Below are 22,461 nucleotides of genomic sequence, written 5' to 3'. Positions count from 1 at the left end.
CTGGCCACCGGCCAGACCCAAGCCCCTCCCTGGGCAGTACCCTCATGGGGCAGCCTCCCACGTCCAGTGCCTGCGTGGGCTTTCTTGGGAGGAAGCAGTTGAATTTCAAGCTGGTTTGGAACTGCCAGTGTCCCTCCAATAGACAGGGTCCTGGGTTAGACCAGGGTTCGGATTTGAAATGCTTTGCATTTCTGGCCTATGACTAGAGGCCGTGGAGCAGCAGTCAGCGGCCCCCACCATCCACCCTGAGGGGCCCCATCACCCAAAACAAATGAGCACTGCGTACCCACCAGAGGCTTGCAAGAGCCTTTATTTATCTAGCGCAAAGTATACACTATCAATCACAATCTTCTGTTACTCCTTTTACTAAAATAGTTCAAATCAATGTTTTTACCACACTATCAAAAAGTTCTAATTTTTTTTCTCTCCCCAAATCAAAGTGGTTCAATAGAAGGTAGAAACGGGCACAGGAGTCCAGGGCTCCCAGCTCTGCCCAGAGCTGGGGAGGGGGCGGCCCCAGTACTCGGGCGGTCACATCCGACAGAAGGTAGATAGATAGAGCGCGGCTGCCGGCCTGGGGCCAGGGGCCAGGCGGTCCGCCCATTCCCAGAGAGCAGCACAAGTACTTCCCCCACGTTACGAAAAATATACACCTCTCCCGCTCTGCAGTCATGCATTTCCTTTGTTTCTTAAAAAAAAAAAGTCAGTAGTATGTATTGTTTCCTCTCAAGTTTTCAAGAAAAAAAAAAAGGTCACTTTTTTCTCTTTAAACAACACTGATGTGTGGCTAATAACTTTTGGATAAAAATGTGCTCAGTGGATTCCGACTCCAGGATGGGCTTGGCCACCTGGGATGAGGCTGGAAGGGTGACATCCATCACAGTGGGAAAGGAAGCCACAGCACAGGTGTCACACGGGGCTTCGGGCGCTAGAAACAGTGTGTTTATGAAAGGACATCAGGTTCAGCAACACCCCACCACGAGCTCTCAGAGCTGAGGCTCCAGATGGGAGGTTCGCCGGTGTCACCCCCTGCACACTCCCTGCTAGTGGCAGAGCAGGGACTCACCCCGAGCTGGCCCCCGGGACCCTCCTCCCAGCCGTGGGCTCCCGCTGCAGCTGGGCCCCAGGCCGGCGTGGGGCGCGCAGAGGCGCTGCAGGCTTTTCGACAGCTTACGTTAAAAGAGATGCCGTCACAGGTACGATTCTGCCCTCAAAAGCCATTCCCATGCAGTGCTGGCTCCGGGACACAGGCAGGGGCAGGAAGGAGACCGGCACCAGCTGGTGCTGCCTCCATGGCGGGCGGGAGGCTGCTTCTGCAGGGAACGCCTGACCCACTCCCCGGACGCCACCGCAGCACTAGGGGACAGGGTCACCTCCCTCTGGCAGGGAAAGGTCCCTTGGAGGCTGTTCTTCCCTGGGTCCGTTTGCAGGAGACCTGCAGTCACCAGGACACCTGGCTTATTGCTTATTTTCAGTGGTGGCCAAGCCAGCCTGACCCAGACGTGACACACGGGTTCTCAGATGTGGCTCCCACCCAAGAGACCCAGACCCCCCTCGAGCTGCTCCACGGTTCTTTGGACTCCAGGACCCGGGAGGGGGCCTCTGCCCTGCAGCTGACTGCCCACCCGGGCAGAAGCCACCCAGAACATGACCGAGGATGTTCACCCAGCTCCAAGTGCACACCCCTAATGACAGGGAACTCACCACATGACCTAGGGACCAGCTCCTTCCAGAGAGCCCATAGCTTCCTGTAACACCCAGGGCAAGAGGGCCGTGCCCGACGCCGTCACCGGCACCCGTTCAGCACTCCTCGGGCACAGTGAGGGCCGCGGGCCTTTCCCCTGAGTGTCGACCCAAGGGTGCCGATGGCAGACAGGCGGTGGGGACGGCTCAGCGTCCCCGCTGGGGAGAGGGACGGGGCAGCCTCGTCCGTCCCCTCACCTGGTCCCCATCCCTCGCGTGAGCCTCGGATGAGGCCTGTCCGGTGCCAAGCCAGCCTCTCGGGCTCTTCGCTCGCCCGCGCACAGAGCTCTAATGACCACTGGAGTCCAGCGATGGGGGAGGAACTGCAGACAGCGGGTGGACGGGGGCTGGTTACAACAGCGGCCTGTCCCCGCCCCCCAGGCTCTGGGATCTCGTCTGTGATACGCCACTGATCACTTACGCCCTCGGGGCCTCACTGCCCTCGCACACAAACTTTAAAATTTACATGTCTCGCTTTACAGTTTATACACGATCCTTTTACACTGAAGGTCTTACTTGATCCCCAGAGCCCTGCAAGGAGGACCTTAGGCTGCCCACTCTGCAGGGGAGGACTCTGAGGCTCAGGAAGGGAGCTGACCGTCCACCGAGAGGAGGCAGCAAGGCAGCGGAACTCAGCTGGGGCCTCCGCCCCTCCCAGCCCACCCACCAGCCGCCTCTCCAGCAGGAGGACCCCGTTGGCTCGCGTGCTGTGAGTGAGGATACAGGCTGACTAGAGCTGATGGCCTCGAACCTCTGAGCCCTCCTTTCCCGACCAGGGGCCCAGAGAGGCTGAGTGACTTGCTGAGGGTCACACAGGAAAATGAAAACCAGAGCCAAGCAGGGCTCCTCCCAAGGAGGGCAGAACTCCTTCACCTACGGCCACGCGACTCCGTCCACAGTGATCCAAAAGGGGTCCAAGCTCCGGGGGCAACCGTTCCTGAGCAGAGGCCTGGCCACGGCCCGGTGCCACCCATGCAGAGAGAGAGGCCCAGCCCAGAGACTCCACACAGCCCATGATGCGAAGCACAGAAATGGAGGTGCCTCGGGCCCTGGGCAGGAGGGACCCAAAAGGATAGGGCACAGCCTAGGACAGGGTGAGGGGACACTGCAGAGTGTGTGGCTAGGGGTAGGGGCGTGAACTCTAAAAACAAGCAGAGCCGGCAGCGGGGAGGCTGGGCCCTGGGGCCAGAGGAAGGGCCGCGGGTGAGTTTCCTCGTCCACGACTCTGGGGGCCCACTGCTTATGGAGCCAGTGTTCAGGCCACAGCAGGCGGGTCAGAAGTGGTGCCCCGTGCATCAGTCCAGCTGCCAGCGGCCTCTGTCCAGCACAGGTGGCAGCCGGGGATGGAGGTCTTGATGAGGTGCCCCTCCACCAAGGCTGGGCACAGCCCGGCACGGTTCCTGGGCCGGACATCTCTGAGCAGCCTCAGCCTCTCGCCAATGGAGCCCAGAGCCCAGGCCCCTGAGCAGGAACGAGGTTGTCCAGGCCGCTCTGCTGCGGGGAATAGTCTTCCCGGTTTGCTGGTGTGTGAGAGGTGGGAAATGGAGTCGCACCCCCGGCAGCCAGGCCACAGCAGGCAGCGTCCTATGTACAATTCACCACGGAAAAAGAAGACAGTGGCTCGGCGCGAGGGCCTGCCCACGTCTGGGGACCCCAGGCAGGGCCAGTCCACGTCCACAGGGGAACGGCCCTACAAAGGTCCTTTGAACTGGTTTCCAGACAGGTGCTGCCGGATGGAGGGCTTGGAGCTGGCGGCATCTCCCAGTTTTCTCCAGACCACCTGTGGGGAGGGGCGAGCTGTGAGTGGAGGGCCCATCCCAAGCCTGCCCAGGGGCCTGTGCGCACAGACTGCCCCATCGCTCTTCAGAATCACCTGCGTCCCGAGAGCCATGGGGCCAGGAGGGGACACGGAGGCCGCGTGAGGCCCAGAGACCCTCAGAGTACGTCTTTGCACGTCCACCCTTCACAACCACACCTCCCACCCCGAGCAGGTCACATCTGGGGGCAGACTTGGCCTCGCGGCTGTCCAGTGGGGCCTACAGACCCAGGAGGTGGCAGAGGAGGGGGATTCGGGGCACCTCATCCCAAGCGAGGCCCAGGTGCACCCCGTGATCCACCTTCCCTGCTGGCTCCCTCACGAGTCCAAGGAGACCATGCGTATTGGCCAGGCGGGTCGGGGGATGACGCTCTGCCTCCCCAAAGACCCAGAGAAGCCCAGCTTCCAAAAGCCAAGGCAGCTAGCTCCAGGGTGGGGCGTCCTGCAGAATGGAGCGTTCCACCTGCACCCCCGTGAACAGCACCTGTGCGCTGGCAGCCAGCAGGGGCACCAGCATGCTGGGAGGCTGGGAGCCAGACAGACATCAGGGGACAGGGGCCAAGGGTCAGGATAAATGGGGCGAGCAAGACCAGAGATCAGGGACCCTGTTCTTGGGGAGGGAAGGGGGGAAGGAAAGAAGGAGGGGAAAGGAGAGAGAGGGAGGGGAGGAAAAGGAAAGGGGGAGGGGAGGGGAAGGGAAGAGGGAAGGGAGGCGGGAGGGGGGAGGAAGTCAAGTGGACAAAGAGAGGCCAGGGCTCCCGAAGCCCCAGCACCCGCTCCCAGCCCCCCAGGTCACCGGCCCCTCCTGGGGGAGTAATGGCCACACAGGGCCCACCCCCCCAGGTCACCCCCGGCCCGGGCCCCAGGAGGCTCACGTTGCACATCTCTCGGACGATGGCCTTCTCCTTCTCACTCAGGTCCTCCTCACAGCTGTCCTGGAGCTGCCGGTCCAGGTTCTCATGTACCTCTAGGACCTGCAGGGGACAGGGCCCAGGGTCAGGGGCGGAAGCCACCAGGCAGGCCTCAGGCAGGTCGCCCTGAGCCGCGGCTGCGAACGGGAGCCGTGGGGTCCCGGGACGGAGGGGTGGTGTGCAGGGAACAGGGGCATGGAGAGGCCTAAGGGCCAGGTGGTCCTTCCCCGCTTCGCGTCCTCTCCCCGCGGTACAGCGACACCGGGGACGCTACACGAGGGAAGCAGCACCCCGTGTCAGCATCGGGGGCAGAGCTGAAGACAGGTCACGCGGGAGCAGGGAGGACAGGTGGGGTGGGGACCACTGTCACACGGGGGGACTCACTCCGCCCCCGGGCCCCCACTTGGGCCTCAGGGCGGCCCGGCTCATGCACGTCAGGGGTGTGTCCCGGTCACCGCCCGCACAGGCGCGAGTGTGCCGTGTCTGTGCAGCCGTGCCAGGCCTCACACCCGGGGGACCGTGCACTGCGTCCGCGGCGCGCATACACGTGAAGGGATGGGGATGCCATGGTGGGAGATGCACCGCAGGGCGCACCCGGAGGCCCTGAGCAGGGCACAGGAGGAGAGTGGGCCTGGGAGGCCTGAGCCTCACCCCACAACCCCCATCCCCGACCCTGGGGAGTGCCAGCCCTCCCCCCACCTCCCCCAGGCCTCAGCTTCCCTGGCCGCTACCCAGCACCCCGCGGAATCCCCACACCACGGTGCTCCAGGCAGCCACGGCCACCCAGAGGCCAAAGTCCCTGCCCTGCCGCTCAGCTGCCCCCAGGCTCAGAGAGGGCAAACGTGGGGTCCAAGGTCACAGGCTCCTGAAGTGCAGCAGGATCTGGGGGCCCCCGAGGGAGCGGCAGGGCCTGGCCCTCACCTTCATCGCGTGTACGACAGCCTCGGGCTTCTGTCCCGCAGAGCTGTAGCCGCCCGAGGGCGGCGGGGACAGCTCGGGAACCGTGCAGGCCGGGCCCTGTGGGAAGGAAGTGCGTCTCAGCTCGCCCTGGCTGGCTCCCAGGTGGCAGCCACAGGTGCGCCAGCAGCTGGGAGAGGGCACTGCGTCTGCGTGGCCAGGGCCCAGGCGGGAGGAAATGGGGGTGGAGGTGACGGGGGAGAGGAGGCTGGGCGTGAGGCCGGGGGGCAGCATCGGGACTCCCCACACACATCCCGCAGGCTCCTCTAAACAGCCCACAGGGAAGGTCTGCTGTCTGTTTTGCCGGTCACCTGGGAAGGTGCGAAGGACCTGGGCTCCAGCCCCAGGCGGCCTGCCTCCTAAGGTCTCTCTCCCTCCCCGGCCTCCACCCCCCAGGGCATTCCTGGGGCTTCCAGCCCTGACCCTCCCAGTTCTGTCCGGCCACCCAGGAACAGTGCCACCTCCTTCTGCCAACACCCTAACTGGCAACCATGTGCCCACCACCCACATCAGCCTGAGGGGCCGGGAGGCAAGCCGGGAGAGGAAGGGACCCACTCCCTGGCCCTCTGCCCGCCCGTGTCGGAAGCCGAGTGTCTGTCTGCCCGGCTTCTCCCCAGCTGGCCAGGTGTCCATGGGGCGGAAGGCAGGGCTTTTGGCTGGGGCTGCAGCGGGGACCCCGGCCCCAGAGCAAGGTCAAGAAGGGATCAGGGCCGCACAGAAGGAGGCCACACACAAGGAGGCCGATGCAACCGCGGGGCGGCAGGAGCCGGGAGGTCAGGAGACGCTGGGAGGGGACCTGAGGGGAACCGGCGGATGCTGGAAGGCAGAGATTAAACACCAAGAACACCCCAGGGAGTGCGTGAAGGGGAGACCCTGGCGTCTGGGCAGCCTTCCTGTCTCTGAGTCTTGGTTTCCTTCTCCGTCGGTGGCCCCCGATGACCCCTCCAGAGACCAGGCCAACTCAGTGAGCTCAGCTCATGAGGCCATCGCCCTGGGACCCTGCCCAGCCAGGCCACGCTGTGCGGGGACCCTCGGGGCCTGGAATCTTCCACCATCAGCAGCCACCCTCTGCCTTCTCCCCACCGGCCCGCGTGGCCCGGACCTGATCCCAGGGCCTCGCAGGCTCGCCCTGCTCTTGGCTCCAGGCAGAGGCCAGACCCCACAGCCTTGATGTCCGGCAGAGCTGGGCTTGGGCAGGGTTCTCCAGGCAGGCCCGACCCACTCTGCACCTCGGTTTCCTTGTCTGCACGACAGCTAGAGTCCCTGTGTCCCAGGCTGTATGGAGAGCCTGGGATGCTGTTTCCCTAACTCTGGCCCAGGCTGCCCGGTCTCTGGATCCCGGCCGGGTGTGTCATGCGGGGGAAACCAAAGCGGCTTCTGGGAGACAGGTGCCGGGTGGGTCACACACACATAGGTGCGCACCCTGAGGCAGAAGGCTGCCCTCCCCACTAAAGGCCAGCAGGGGGCGACCGCACACAAGTACAGCCCAGGAAGGCGCCTGGCCCTGGGCTCCTCTGGCCTCAGGTCCTGTCTGCGCCTGGGGCTCCCTGACCGCCCGCACTGTAAGGGGGCCGATTCTGAAGCAAAGACTAGGAGTGGCCACGATAGGCCGTGCAATCCAACCGCTTCCTGGGCCACCCCACCAAACAGACGGCAGGTGCTAATGAGAGCGTAGCCGCGGCTTCCTGCGACTGAAGCCACCACCGGACAGCGGTCAGGACCGCGACCTTTAGAGCATTTCCCAAACCCAGCTCACCCCTGCAGGCCTGCCATGGCAGGAGGACCACAGCCTGGAAAGCCCGGTGATGCCTGCCCCCGACCTCCTAAGAGCCCACTCGGAGCAGAGCAGCCCACGGAGTGCCGCTTGCCACCCTCTGCGCAGACGCTGTCTTTCTATGCTCCCACTTTACAGATGAGTAAGGGGAGGCTGCACGACTTGCCAAGGCCACAGAGCTAGTAAACCAGGGGGCCGAGCCTCCCCCCCCCGGGTCTGTGGGACTCCAGCGCTGGAGCCAAAAGCGGGGAGGTGCTCCCAAGAGCACTGAACACAGGCGTCCACACACGTGCCCGTGCAGGGGTGTTCAGAGCAGCACGAGTCACAACAGGCAGAAAATGGAAATAAACCAATGCACAGCAACTGATGAACGACACACAAGATGTGGGGCACCCACACAGCTGTTGCACATAAAACTCTGTCCAAATTTATGTGGACAATAAAATTTGACAATAAAAAGCAATGAAGGTCTGACACAGGCTACGATGTGGATGAATCTTAGAAACGCGGTGCTAAGTGAAAGAAGCCAGTCACAAAGAATGGCATGTTTTATGATTCCGGTTTATATGAAATATCCAGAAAAGGCAAATGCGGAGAGGCAGCAAGTAGATTAGCGGTTGCCAAGGGGCTGGGGGCGGGGGCTGCGGGGAGGGACTGCTAAGGAGCACGGGGTTTCTTTCCAGGGTGATGAAAATGTTCTGCTGCGATGACTGCACAAATCTGTGAAGATTCTAAAATCCACTGAAATGGACACTTAAATATAGTCAACTGACCAAAAAAAAGTAGGGAAACCAGTTTCCCCGAGGGAGCTGTCAAAGCCTCCTCCTCTCAGACCCTGATGGGTACAACCTCCGTTGCTCGCTCCACTGACAGGCAGTGGGTGGGAGAAGTGGGTAGGGATGGGGTCGGGGAGGGTGGGGACATCCAGCTGGGCAGGGAGGAGGTGTCCCCACCCCACAGGGTCACCTGCTTCACCCCGGGATTCTCTGACATGTGGACATGCAGGTAGCCTTACAGAAAATGTGCCCACACGTAGCTGTGGAAGAGACGAGGCCCCCGGCAGCATCAGAGCACAGGGGGTCCCCCCACACAAACCTCCTCTCCCTGTGGACCCACGGGCCCTCCAGGGCCCAGCAAGGGCTCAGCGCCCTATAAACGTCCCAAGGGGCCTGGCCTCTGAACTCCCACCTCAGCTCCGGCCCCTCTACTGCCTCCTCAGCAGCCTCTGTGGCTGCCCCTCCCACAAGACACCATCACCCTCTCCATCTGCCCCAACAGCCTGCCCGCGGCCTCGTGCTGCACGCCGGCACCCGGCCTCCACGCCCAGCTTGGCCTGGTGCTGGCACGCACTAGCCATGCGACCCTGGCAAACCGTCCCATCCCACCCCACCCCACCCCAGTGGGCCTCAGCTTCCTTCCCTCCAAAGGGGGTGACAGCCCATGGCACGCAGGCAGCCTAAAGACAGCACAGGGAGCCCCTCCTAAGGCCTCCTCCAGGAAGCCTTCCGGAAGACTCATGCCCTCCGCTAGCACTGTCAAGGCCTCAGGGGCTCAGCCTCGGGGAGTGAGCTCCCTCTGCTCCCATCTGCACGTCCTAGGAGCCAGCCAGGCTTGCACAGCACTTTACAGTTTGCAGCTCACCAAGAAGTCTTCAGTGCCCTGTCCCGTGAGCTGTTAGGATTCCCACAGTCAATCAGAATGAACAGAGGGCAGAGGGTATGAAGGGCTGGGGGAGCCGCTCCTGTGGGGGCAATGCAATGCTGGGCTTTGAGAGCCCTTCATCATGGAGCCTCATTCAGCCACGGGGCTCCTGGATAAATATTTGGATTATCTGTCATCAGCAGGCTTTGCTGCCTGCACAGCGTCAGCAGCTACATTCCTGGAGAAGGTGCGAGGGCCTCAGAAGAGAAACAGCAGAGCGCTCGGCCAGCAGCCAGCGGCAGCATCGGCCTGCTCCTGCCAGCGCAGAGGCCCAGGGAGGAACCCCGGGGCTGCCCTTGCTGGCTGGGATGGAAGGGAGACAGCCGGGCTGGGACCCTGGGGGAGAGTCCAGGCCCACCTTGCAAGGGACCTCAGGCCAGCTCGGTTTCTCATCTGTTCCGTGGGGACTTCTCAGCAAGTCCCTGCCTTGCTGCAGGGCTTCTGTGTGTGGAGAGCGCCCAGCACGGCCCTGCACGTAGCAGATGCTCAATAAACATCTACAGAGCTCATGCGAACGCGTGCTTCTTGGGAGGTAGTTTTTGCACATTCACAGATTTGTACAGTCATCCAACAGAACGTTTTCATCACCTCCTCCCGCCTCCTGCCAGCCCCTGGCAACCACTAATGTACTTTCTGCTTCTGTAGATCTGCGTATTCTGAATACAAGAATACATCCCTCGGTCACAGAGGGATGACGGGCACATTCACCCACAGGGAGCAGTCCTGAGCCGGGCATGCACATCCCAGGGAGCTGGCCGCACGCTGCCCTCCCTGTCCCACCCAGGGCAGGTCAGAGCCCAGGCGAGAAGCCAGGATCACCTTGGAGGCGCCCTGATGATAACGGAAGCCCACGGTCATAAACTTGAGCTCCTCTCCCACCTCCGTTATAAAGTCTGGGGTAGTCGCCCTCACGTACACACAGGGCAGCCACTCCCTGCTGTGTCCAAGGAGTGACAGAGGCGGACGAGTTGCACAGACAGACAGCGGCTGGGCCGCGTGGCCTCTGCCCCAGCCTGCACTGCCGGCAACGGTATCCCAAGTTGGGCCCCCACCTCTCACCACCACGCCGGGCCCTTACAAGGTTCTAAGGGTCGAGGGTGGAGGGTCAAGGGTCGGGAGCCCAGGCGCCGTCCAAGCCTTGCCCTGGAAGCAGCTCGGGCAGAAGCTGAGGATCCCAATCCCAGCTCAGCCGTGGACCATCCTCGTGCCCTGGGCAGGTCACCAGCCGGTCTGAGCCTCACCCCTCCACTTCCGGAGGTGGGCGGTCCACATGGGAACAGTGGGGCTCTTGGGAGAGGGACACTTACATTCTGCAGGGCATCCTGGTAGGAGGGCGGCAGGCTGGAGAGCTGGGACTCCGAGTGGTACGGGGAGAAGCCTTTCCGCAGTGTCCGGAACTCTCCGGAGCCTGCCTGCTGCGTGAGAGAGAAGGGGAGAGGGGTTAGAGGTGAGGGGCGAGGGGCTGGGCTGAGGGGGCCGAGGATGCTCCCGTCAGGTCCTCGGACCGCTGGACGAGACACCCCTGCCCGGTCCAGGCAGGGCTCCCTCCGTGGGTTCCCTCCGCTCTGTTCCTCACACCTGCCTGGAGGCCCGGCCTGTGCACCCCACCTCCGCCCCCACCCCAATTTGATCTCACTACCACTTTCATCAGTAGCCGTTGACGTCCATCTCTCTGTTCAAGTGTCAGAGCCACGAGGCCAGGGGCTTCGTTTCGCTCCCTGCTGTGTATTTTATAAACGTTTCTTGCATGGCTGAATAGACAGGTGAGTGAATGGGAGCGTGGCTCGCCCCGCCCGCCCCCCTCGTTCCTCTGCTCCAGCACCCTGCACTGGTCCCCGAATGGCCTGGGGAACGGCCTCTGCAGCCCCTGGGGCCCACGTCCTCGGGGAAGTCCTCCCGCCTCCACGGGGCTGGGGCTGCCCAAGGTGTGAGCCTGCAGAGCGCTCTGACACGCTGCCCGTGAGCCTCCGCCGTCAGAAAGCAGCTCGTAAGTGTGAGCCCTGGGCCTCACCCTCTGTATCCACAGGTGCCAGCGCAGCCGGGCTCATGACTAATGAATGCCCAGGGCACGCTTAGAAGGAGGGGGGAAGCGGGAATGAATGAATTACTGAATGAATGAGTGAGTGAATGAATGAACAAGCACCTATGTGGCCTTAGGTGGTTCCCCTCGGGGCAAAGCAGAGCCGCGCAGAAGCTGGGGCTGGACCCAGAGGCGGGGGCACCCAGGGGTCACGCTCAATCCAGCGGAGGCCCCCTGGTCCCGCTGAGCAGAAACCTTGGCTTCTGGACCCTCTGCATCACTACAGCCCTGGGGTGGTGCTTCTGACCCCAACACCCTCTTCTACTTCAAAGGAACTGCGGAAACACTTCTGGGCAGATAAAATGCAGCGGAACGTCCCATAAATCAGCAGCAGCCGTTGAGTTGCCCAAACAAACCCTAGGAGGGGAAGAGGCCAGGGCTGGGGGAGCAAGACAGGGCGGCAGCCACTCCTGGGGGCCCCTCCTCCTCTCCAGCACTCCCCTGCTCTGCCCGGGGGGCCCCGCACACACCCATCTTCCCCCCCCGCCGCCGCTGGACCCAGGCCCCCATTTCTCACGGGGCCTCCAGCCTCATCAACTCCCTGGGTTCTGCCTTCCCGCCCCCATCAGACCCAGGTCAGACGCCCCAGGTCTCAAGGGCTTGGGCACACACAGCAGTGCCCTGTAAGTATCTGTAGGACAGGAGCAGAGGCGGCCCGGAGGAACAGGAGAAAGGCAGTCACTCCCCTCATTACCCCACTCCCATCCCATCCCCACCCCAGGCTCCCGCCGGCCTGAGGAGAGCCGAGACCAGCCGCCTAGCTAAGAACTGTTCCCGTGCAAGGTCACCAAGGGACACAGAGGGGAGAGAAGTGGGGTCCCCTGAGTTGCAGCAGGGTCTTACAGGGGGATCCCGGTCACAGTCCTCTATCTTAAAATTGGACTGTCACCCAAGGCATACTGACCCTCCCTGGCCCAGCCAGGGGTCTATCTGAGCCGAGCCTCTGCCACCGGGCGCCAACAGGAAAGAGACACCGCCCCTCGCCCAGCACTCATTCACCCTCCCATGGGGATCCGCCCCCCCAGCTCCATTTATAGGCAAAAATCCCAAAGCCAATTATTTTCCTGGCCAGATCTCTGTGACAGTTACAAAATCTTCTCCAGTGGCAAGCGTGTTCTCAACTCAACATGCTGAACGTGCACCCCTGGGGCCGCAGGCCACACACACTGGTATGGATTTGACCACAGGGCCAGGCACTGGAGCCACTGCTCTCTCCCGTCGGCCCCTGGGACCAGGACGGCGGGTGCTGCCCTGTCCTTACCCGCACCCTGTCTAGATTCTGCTCTGGGCTGAGTCTCCCCTCCTCCACAGCGTCTCTGATCCCGGACCAAAGGGGTTCAGAAACAGCCCACGTGCTGCTACTGAAAACACAGGTCTGTGTGTCTCCTCCCTCCCGGCAGATAATTCCCTGGGGAGGAGGTGTGTGTGCAAGAGGGTGGGGAGTTTTTACTTAGCAGCACGCAATTCCTACCCCTGCCTCCGGCGATGTCCATAACTATTTGCGAGCCCACAGCACTTTATGAGCAAAAAGCCACAAAGCTGGCGGGGAGAATGCTGGGGCAACGCAGCTAATGACGCATCGACATGAAGCAACACGACTGCACTTAAACCCAAATTAAAACTCCTGCCTCTTGCCTCTTGGTGCCCTGGAAGATGAAATCCCTAGGGTTTCACCACTGAGGTGGAGCGAAGCTGAAGGGGCCTTCAGGGGCGGCGGGGCGGGCAGGACACGGGGCGCACCACTGCTCCCCAGGAGAGGACTGCCCTGCCCCCCAGGCCCCCTGACGGGGTCCCTCGGGACACAGGGAAGCGGATCTGACACACAGAGCAGGAGCTGGAACAGGGTTGCCCGGATCCTTAAAAGGGAAGGAAACGATCCAGCGCTGCAGCTACGGCAACGGCCGCTTCCACCCCGCCCTGTCCCCCACGAGAAAGCAGCACAAGAGTTCTGGACCGGGAGGGAGAGACCCAGGAGGCTGCAGAGCCTCCCATCCCACTGTTAAGGGCACCCGGGGCCTCTGTCCAGGGCCATCACTGCAACGCTATCCAGCTCAGAGCGGGTCGCGGCGGGTAGTGTGAAGTCAGGCTACCCCAGCCTCTCCGGGCCTCTGTGGGGCTGCAAGGAGGCTCCCAGCCACAGAAGCACCTAGTCATCGCCTGCCCAGCGACTCCTGCTTGCAAAGCCGGGGGATCCCTTGAGGCCACCTGCAGAGCCTCCTGGGGAGCACCGTCAAAGGAGGTGCTGAACAGAAACGGGCCAAGGGCAGAACTCAGAGAAAACAAGGCTAGGCGCCCACCTCCCCGCCCCTCCACTCAGGGCTCCTCCCTGGGGGGCCGCTTTCTGGGCTCGCTCAGAGGCAGCTACTCGCCCTGCCTTCCTGGTCCCAAAGGGCTCTCAGCCCCTCGGGTGGGCCGCAGGCTACAACAGGACGTGGTCCTACCGGGTGCACCCAGGCAGGGAGGCAGCGCCTGACAGGTGAAGCGGGGCCTGCCACTGCGGAGATGGAAGGTGAGCACCGACACGGGGGCGCCCGGGCGTCCCCACCTGGCAATCTGCCCGCAGGTGACTGCTCAGATCCCCAGACGCAGGGCCCATGGGCCGATGTGTATGCAGTGACCAGGGGCAGGACCCCATCAGTGGGAGCCAGTCCTCAGCCTGCCAGCCTTCGTGGTACAGGGAGGTGTCGGTGTCTCTATCATGGGGACAGGTGACAAGTGACACCAGCCCCGCTTTCCGAAACCCTAACACAGGGCAGTGACACCTACCTCCCAGGGGTGGCAAGGCTGTAGCGCTCGGAGAGGGTGGGAGCCCAGCACTGGGCGCTGGTGGGTTCTTCCTACCTCCAGGCACCCCTGGAGACCTCGCCCGAGGACCTGGGCCAGCTGGGAGCCACCACTAACTCCTGTGGCCTCGGCAAGCCCTCGCCCTGCCAGGCGCTGCAGGTTCTCCTGCAAAGTGCAGATCTCGACCTGCCCCTGACCTCACAAGCTGGGCAGATCCGGTGAGAGGTGGGTAAGCAGGGGCCCGGGTGCAGCATCACAGGAGGCCACTGTCTCATAACTCTTTTGCTGTTACTTTGTAAAACTGGGCAGTAACACCAGCTCAGAGAGAGGGCGGATCCCACAATGAATCTAAAGGCAGGACCAGGGCACCCTGGGTGGTGGTCAGCTCCCAGGAAGAGATGGGAGGGCGCTGCGGGGGGCACCCAGAGCAGACAGGGCATCACACAGCACTGCAAGCAGCCCCCACCCCACACAGCACTGCAAACAAGCCCTGCCGGGCAGCTCTACCTGAAGCCAGCTTCTCGGGCGGCCATAGGGGCGGGGCAGCTGGAAGGGAAGAGAGCAAGTGTCACCCAGCGATGCCAACCACGACCCTCACCTCTGCCCTCCCTCCCCTGGACGCCCATTAGCCCAAAGCCGCCAGGACCTCGGCTGGGCTGCAGCAGGGAGGCCAAGGGCCGAGGTCGGGGTCCCCAAGGCGCCTCACAGGAGCCCCGTGTTTTTAGAAACTCCAGATTGCACAAGGACCGACAGCGTGCCTACCACACGCCAAGAACTGGGGCCCCAACCCCTTCACAGCCCTCCTCGAGGCTCACACTGGAACACAGCTGCCCTTCTGAGAGGCACCCCGAGATCCCAGCCAGCTGGGCAAGGCCAGATATCCGCCCGTCCTCAGGGCGAATGTGGCCCGCAAGGTCTCTCACGAGAACATACAGGTCCTACCAACCAGATTTACCTGCTTTTTTCCCCTTTTAATTTTACGAGAACTCATTAGCAGGCCGTGAATCAAAGGGGCTGCGGCGTGGCCAGGGATCCAGCGGGTTCTTCCGGTTATTGCTCAGATGAGGCAGCGTGTCGTCCACGTGCGGTTAACACGTGGCTGATGTCTCACCCGCAGCTGGCACTGCCCCCTACCCCCATGCGACTTCAGGTCCTAAACCATTTTTCAAACCCGGATGTGTGTACTGCCCAGAACCACGTGGCCTGTAACTAACTGATGGGTACCGCGCTGACCGGGTCCCAACCGCAATGACCGTCATCCCCTCACGGGTCCCCTGGTGGGACCATTACTTGCTCCGATGAGGTGAGTGAGGGGCGGGCCTGTGGAGGCAGGTGGGGGACTCTGGAGGGCACAGGTGTTGCAAAACCCAAATCCCATCGCAACTGAGTGGACCTGAGCAACTCGCCCACTCCCAGGTCTCTGTTTGCCTGCATGTCAATTGGGGTCCAGTAGGACACTCAGCTGCTGGACGGCCCACAGGTGAGGTCACAGTGGCCGACCCCCGACCCTTATCGCCAGCCAGCCCCGGCCCTCAGTGCTTTCCGTGATTTGCCCTTCAATCCTGGAGCAGACACCGTTAGTGTCCCCGTTTTACAGCTGGGAAACCTGAGGCACAGAGAGGCTAACCCACTGGCCCAATGCCACCCAGCTGGTAAGTGGCACTTTGGGGGTTGGAACCAGGCCCTCTGGCTCTGGGGTTAGCCCCTTACCATGCTGAGCACCTGGTGTCTGGCTCACGGTGGACCCTGGTTAAGCCTCGGGCGTAAGGGACAGAGGTAGAATTCCTTGTCTCTCTTCCTGCCCACGTTGCTAGACTGACCATCTGCTTGGAGGATGGAAAGAGGGGGTTTCCTCCCTGGCTGAGGAAGAGGCTGGACTGGTTCTAAGGTTCTGCTAATGAAGCAGATGAAGCCCTCCAGAGACCACATCTCTCATGACAGAAGGGGCGGGGACATGACAGCCAACCCCGGAACACCAAACAGGCGAAGCAGGGACAGCCCAGAGCCCGTCAACGAAGCAGCACGGCACAGAAGATGCCAGCGAGCAGAACTGCCACCACAGACACACCATGAGGCCAGCATCTCTGCAGGGCTTGGGCAAGGGGACCAACCAACCAAAACAGCCCTCCCTGGGGAGGCGGGAAACAGTACTGAGGTGTCAGCAATGGGCTCAGATAGTAGCAGACTGTTCCTCAGTCCCAAGGCCTGGATGGTTCAAAACGCAGACAAAAGGCAAGAAGGAGCAGTCCACCAGGGACCAAGCCCGGCTGAATGGGCGTGGGCTTCCAGACCTTGAAAAATCCCAGGCTCCCAAGCCCAGGAAAAGGAGAGAAGGGCAAGCACTGCCTGGGCGCCCCCAGGTTCCAGTCAGTGCTGTAGCAGGCATCACCATCGCCCCTGTCTTATAGGTGAGGAAACCAGGCACCGGGACATAAGGTATCTTACCTAAAGCCACACAGCCGGTGAGTGGTGGAGCAGGGATTATCTGAACCCAGACTCCTCTGGGGCTCAAACCCACTTTCTTATACCGTCAGGCCAACAGCATCATTGCTACAGGTTGAACTGTGTCCCAATCAAATTCATATGCTGACCTGTTGACCCCATGCTCCCCAGAACTGTGAGACAATACATTCAATACATTTCAGTTGCTTAAGCCCCTTCTCCACGCACCCCGCTCCGACAAAGTGCATGGTTCTTTGTTACGGCAGCTCTAGCAAACTAATACAATCACCTGTCCCAGGAAATCCTCCTCCACCCAGGCCTCAGTTTCCCCATCCATGCTTGGTGTAAATCCTGGGGTCACTTCCAACCTGAGTGTACAGTGACCCTGTGTGGCATGGCAGGATGGGAAGAGTGGGCACCGGGGCCAGGCGAAGGGGGGCCGGCTGGGACCCGTCACAGCCACGGGCCTGGACCACTGCCTCCTCTCCCCCAGACGGCCGCCCGCTCCTGCCCGACCTGCTTCTTGCTCTTTTGTGAAGCTGGCTTCTGGGCACACGCGGAGCCTTCATTGATCAGCCCAGCAGGGAAGTGAATGGAGGGAACCACAGAGCGTAGGCCCCCGCGTCAATCAGAGCCGCCTCCAGCCCAGCCCGGCTAGGCACAGAATCCACGGGAAAAATCCTATCACATACTGGGCTCCAGATGAATCACTGCAGAGGAAGCAGCTGTGTTGATGAAATTTTAAAGCCGACATGAGAAAGAAAATATGAACTGCAATACAGTAATTTAGCCTGTGAACACTCTGGCACATTTTTAATTAAAGCTGTTTTGGAGTTAAATAGAGGCCGTGGAGGGAGAGGGTGGGCAGTGGGGAACGGGAATCCACAGCGGCTCTCTGCCCTCCCACCCAAACCCCAAAGCCACGTCACCCGAAGATAGTTAAAAGAATAACATTGCTCTCCCCTGCTTTTCGCCAAAGGCAGATTTTCCACTTTGCACAGAGCTGGAGGTTTCTGTGCAATTTGATTTCACTGAAAAGATATAGGTGCCAGAATCATGAAATCTCACAAGCTAGAGCCCATGAGACCGTGGCCAGAATCCCACCCATGGCAGCAATCTCCTTCTTCAATATTCCCAAACACGGTCATCCATCACCCCCATCCATCCATCCATCCATCCACACTTGATTACCTCCACAGATGGTACACTCACTACCTTATGAAGCCACTCTCCCTGGGTTAAGCAGACCTTCCTTGTTCTGGGCAAGAACCAGCCTCCCCTCCCAGCCTGGGAGACCAGGCAGGTGCAGCCTGGGTTCCCCAAGATGCATCCACCAAGTCCAGTTGGGCATTGAGACACAGATGTGACCACTGAGACCCAGCAGCCCAGTCCTTGAGTACCTAACAGTCCAGCAGGGGTCAGGGCCAGGCTTCACAAGGAGGATCCCAATATCCCAGCAGCAAGAGAGGCAGCCTATGGGGCTGAGAGCCCAGAGCAAGTGCCGGGCCACCTGGGGGTGGCTGGGGAAGGCTACTGGCAGGAGGCCAGGAGGAAGGAGGCTAAGAAAACCCCATCTTCCCTGGACCAGTACTCATCAAAATAAGACCAGTACTCTACTCGTGGGCTGAGCCCTGCCCACGGAGTTCTCCCCACCTCCACTGTCCTCCACAGCCCTCCCGTATACATGAGCCTGCTGGCCAGGACAAGGAGGCAGCACAAGAGTGCCCCCTGTGGGTAGGCCTCTGCCTGGACACCACTGTACACCCAGCCCACCGCCCCGCCGGCCATGCACACAGCAGGTGATCAGTTACACATGGAGTGAGTGAGTGAGTGCCCATTTTACAGGTAAGCAAACAGAGGCCAGGGGAGAGGAAGTGGCTCAAGGGTCCTCATAAAGCTGATGCCACCTGAGCCACCCTAGGAGCCCAGAGGCAGGCAAGGTGTCAACTGCTACCAGGAAGCCCTGAGCAGGCCAGAAGCGGCCCTCCTCTCACTGTTTCTCACATCCCCTGCGTGGCTCAGAACAGCAACGCCCTCCTCCAGGGCACCCACCCACCCTCAAGGCCAAGCCCTGGCGGCAGCGGGTGGCAGGGGCAACAGGAGTCCCGCCCATGACCCTGGAGATGCCCTGCCCGCACCCTGGCCCCCGGGTGCTTTTGCATCCTGTAGCTTGAGGGTCAGCCCTCGGCTGAAGCAAGGGGACCAGGGCAGGTGGGTACGCAGTGCACTGGAGGGCCAAGGCCCCAGCACCACACGGCTGTCCCCTTCTCGGGATGCTGCGTATGGCCCTGACCCCGCTCACTGGGAGACCCTGGGCAAGACCCCCACTCGCCAGCAGAGTCCTCGTGAGGAAGAGACGAGGATAGGACCCAGGGGCCCCACCCCATGACACACACAAGCACCCACGGCTATCACCGGAGCAGCTCAGCCTCACAGGGCTTCATCTGGGGAGAAAGAAAAGTCTACTCAGGAAACAAGAAACTTGGAACACTGGCACACTGGATGGTCTCGGCGTTCCCAGCACTTCTCCTGTACCAGCGAGGAGCCGGGCCAAAGCATGTTCTTGTCCCTAAAGCCCCATCTGCCTGAAGCCAGCAAGCCTGGGCCCGGGCGAGAGGTCGCGCCCCCATCTGATGGCTGTGTGTTTCCGGAGAGCCTGGCGTGGGTACAGGTCGGGGACAGAAGCCCACTGCTGCTGCCTCCAGGACAAGGACAATGTCCCCAGTCTGACCCCTGGGAGCAGGTCAGAGCAGGCTTGGTGGGGAGGGACCAGGCAGAGAAACCCCCTGCCCAGGTGGCGGCCCGCACCCCTGATGCTGCAGACACAGGGCCCCGTCAACCTCCACCTCTGCCCTTGTGGGCACGGGGCAAGGGGACACAGCTATGGGGGGCTCCCTTATGAGACCAGGGGGCTCCCAGAGGCAGGAAGAGGAGGAAGGACTGCCACTCTGCAGCCTGTCCTTGTCCTTGGAAACAGGACCACAAGCCATGCCCTGCCTGGACCGCAGAACAGCATTGCAAATGGCATGCCAAATCTGGGGTCCAAGCTCTCAACCTGCTTCTCCCCAGAAACAGTGACACAAAGAACAGCTGGACTGGGGCAGACTCACAAGGCTGCTGACCCGCTGGTCGGAGGCTTCCACTGCCAGAGCGAGGTCCTGGCCTTCACCCTGCTGTACATGGCTGAAGTGAGTGACTCGCTTCCCTACTCGCTGGATGGGAACCAGCCCCAGAGCAAAGGCCCCCAAGTCCTGAGGCTGCCCCCATCGCCCCTGCCTACAGCGCCTGCAGCCCGCCCCACACACCCTCCTTAGCCCACAGGGAGTGTTCAGGTCTAAGGAGCCCTAGCCCACCGCCAGGCGAGGCCCCAGCCCCTCCCTGCCCTTGCCAGCCCCGAGGAGCCAGCATATCTTGTAGCCAGGCCCTTCCAGCACCTTAACAAGTGACACATTTTGTTTGAAAACAAGCCTTGCGATTCAGTGCCTGGCTATGCGCCTGACACAATGCGGTGGCCATGGGATGTGGGGGAGCAAAGACCCAAATGTGAACCACATACTCTGCAGGGTCCTGCCGAGCTAGGGGGAATTTCCAGCAGCCCCTGCTAGGGCGAGAGGTGGGATGGCAGCTGTCGGGCTGCACTTGGGGCTGTGAGCATCCCAGCCGCCGCCCAGTGGGCAGAGAGGGTGTCTGAGCAGGGCAGTGGCGCCAAGCCCACTGGTCGCCTAGCAACGAGGCCAGGCAGCTGAGCCCTCCCTGGGGCTGGTTCCCAGAGAAACGCTCTGGGCATCCCGGCCGGCCACTTATGGGCCAGCAGATGTGGCAGGGGCGAGGGATACTGAGATGAAGTCAGGGATGAGTACAAGGGAGAAAGAGGCTGGAGGGTCAGCCGAGCCAGCTGGCCCCAGACACCCCGACCAACCGGGCTGATCACAGCCCCCCATCACCACCCTGCCAACAGCAGGAAAGGCCCCTCGTCCTGGCAGCCACGCCCCCTCCACGCTCCAGCCGCACTCGTCAAGGGCACAGACGCCTACCCCCCACCTCTCATCCTGCACCACCTCCTCCCCGCACTGACCCCATCACCCATCTCTAACCCGCCGTCCCTGTGCTGGGGACAGGCCAGGGGCAGGCCAGGGACGAGGCCTGGCCTCACCTGTCTGTGGACTCAGGCCAGGCAGGAGGGAGGAGGGCAGACCCCAGCCCAGAGAGAAACTGGCACAGCAGGGGCAGGGAAGTTTCCATGGGGGTCTGAGCGGGGACGGGCCAGCCCGCCTCTTGGGCCTTGATGCGCCCATCCAGAGGGCAAAGCAGTCCATTTCTTCAGCACTTGCGTGTGTGTTCTGCACCATCTCTGGGACGGGCCCAGCGCCAGCCCCCAAGGGGCTCGCAGACCACAGTGGGGACAGACAGGGAAAGGCTGTGATGGAGGGAAGGCAGGTGGCCGTCCTCGGCCAGGTGTCCCAGGAGGTGACTCCGGGCAGGAGTCGGGGGCAGGTGGAAGGTTAGGGGTGGGAGGGGGGAAGGGAACCCCAGGCGTGCTGGGGCGAGAGTGGTGGGTGGGCAGCAGGGCCTGCGCTGGCCCTCAGGGTGAGGTTGGCCCACAGCCAGCCTACCTGTGCCAGGAGCTTGTCACCCTCCAGCAGCTTCACCTTGGTCTCCAGCTGCCTGATGTAGGTGGACGAGGGATCTGTAACGACACAAAGGGGGCATGTCACCCGTCGGCAAACTGTATCCAACAGGAGGGCCCACCCTCCCCTGGGCCCCCTCCAGTGGGCCTCTGAGCCCAGGTTTCCCTGACCTGCAGAAAGTGGGTGATGGGTTCCCTCGCCAGCTCGTCCTGAGCTGATTCCTTCAACTTCCACAATGCTTCAGGTCCAAAAAGAGTTCTCACAAATGCTCCCCTGATGGGACCCTCACCCAGGGGCAGCCCACCCCAAGGCCCAGGGTCCAGGGAGGCCCTCCCCTGCTCAGGGGGGAAACTGAGGCCCCAAGCATGCCAAGTCAGCATCTGGGCTTCCTCCGCTCCATCCTGCCTGACGCACAGAACTTCTACAAGCGATCTGTTCGGGGGGCTGCATAACACAGATAACCCACCACCCCTCCTGCAGTCAGAGGCCAGGGAGACACCTCCAGCCACACGCCCCCAGTTCCTGAGCGCGGAGGGGGTGAAATCCACCTTCCCTCACCACACTGACCCCGCTGCACAATCACATCAGAAGTGGGAGAGGGACTGCCCCGCTGGCGTGGCGGTTAAGAATCCTCCTGCCAATGCAGGGGACACGGGTTCGAGCCCTGGTCCGGGAAGATCCCACATGCCGCAGAGCCACTAAGCTCGTGTGCCACAACTACTGAGCCTGCCCTCTAGAGCCCGCGAGCCACAACTACTGAGCCTGAGTGCCACAACTACTGAAGCCCACGCACCTAGAGCCTGTGCTCTGCAACAAGAGAAGCCTCTGCTCGCCGCAACTAGAGAAAGCCCACGCACAGCAACGAAGACCTGACGCAGCCAAAATATAAGCTAAGTAATTAATTAATTTCTAAAAACCACCTTAAAGCATCCTGTCTCTATTAAAAAAAAAAAGAAGCGGGAGAAATTCCGCCACCCTGGCTACCCACGGCCCTGGTCCTACCTCCCCATTGGGCTGGAAATCAGCTCAGAGGAGAAAACTAGTGACTAACTCACTCCAGGCCAGGACAAGGGAGCCTGCCTGGGTGGAGGCCAAGGGTGACATGGGGCAGAGAGGGCAAGGGGAGGGAGGCAGAACACGGGACAGGGAAGGTTAACACAGGGTAGGGTAGGCAAGGGGACGGAAGAGTCACAGCAGGTGCCCGTGCCGAGGGAGGAAAGGTGGGTCTGAGCACCTCTGTGACAGCATAGGGTACCTCCCCCAGGAGGTCTGCTGCCACCTGCTAAGGGACGGCTATGCTCCTCTCACCCGCATGAGCGCCCGGCCAGAGGCCACACAGCCCAGACGCCAGCCTGGGCCCTGCCCACCCCTGGGCCAGTCGCTGTTCCTGCTGTACCCACCGGCCCCGATCCCCAGCAGGACTCAGGGTCTTCCCGGACCACACCAGCGGCCCTTCATCTCAGAAGGCACCAGACCTTCGACCAAAGCCAGCTCCCTAATGCCCCACACCACTGCCCCCCCGGGGGGGCTTTTAACCTTCCCAGGTGGGCAAAGGGGGCTGAGGTGCAGGCAAAGGACAAGCTGGACCGTCATGCATCCACGCCAGCACAGTCAGCATGACCGCG

General features: G+C 61.9%; 1 protein-coding gene across 6 annotated transcripts in view; it reads right to left on the bottom strand.

The window, feature by feature from the left end:
* Positions 1-292: 292 nt before the first annotated feature.
* The window catches only part of CCDC85C (coiled-coil domain containing 85C), an 83,724-nt gene continuing 61,555 nt past the window's right edge, over positions 293-22,461 (bottom strand). The window contains exons 2-7 of one of the 6 annotated variants that reach the window (XM_067726098.1): positions 20,822-20,895; positions 14,274-14,312; positions 10,210-10,317; positions 5,392-5,487; positions 4,435-4,533; positions 293-3,523 (exon numbers count right to left, since the gene is read on the bottom strand). In XM_067726098.1, coding sequence (XP_067582199.1) covers positions 3,434-3,523; positions 4,435-4,533; positions 5,392-5,487; positions 10,210-10,317; positions 14,274-14,312; positions 20,822-20,895 — 506 coding nt within the window. In that variant the 3' untranslated portion in view covers positions 293-3,433. The remainder of the gene's footprint in view (positions 3,524-4,434; positions 4,534-5,391; positions 5,488-10,209; positions 10,318-14,273; positions 14,313-20,821; positions 20,896-22,461) is intronic. The other 5 variants (XM_067726128.1, XM_067726118.1, XM_067726109.1 and 2 more) reach the window with 5 other exon arrangements.

Source organism: Pseudorca crassidens, chromosome 1, assembly GCF_039906515.1.
Source record: "Pseudorca crassidens isolate mPseCra1 chromosome 1, mPseCra1.hap1, whole genome shotgun sequence".
Taxonomy (NCBI): Eukaryota; Metazoa; Chordata; class Mammalia; order Artiodactyla; family Delphinidae; genus Pseudorca; species Pseudorca crassidens.
This window is presented reverse-complemented; position numbering and strand designations above follow the sequence as displayed.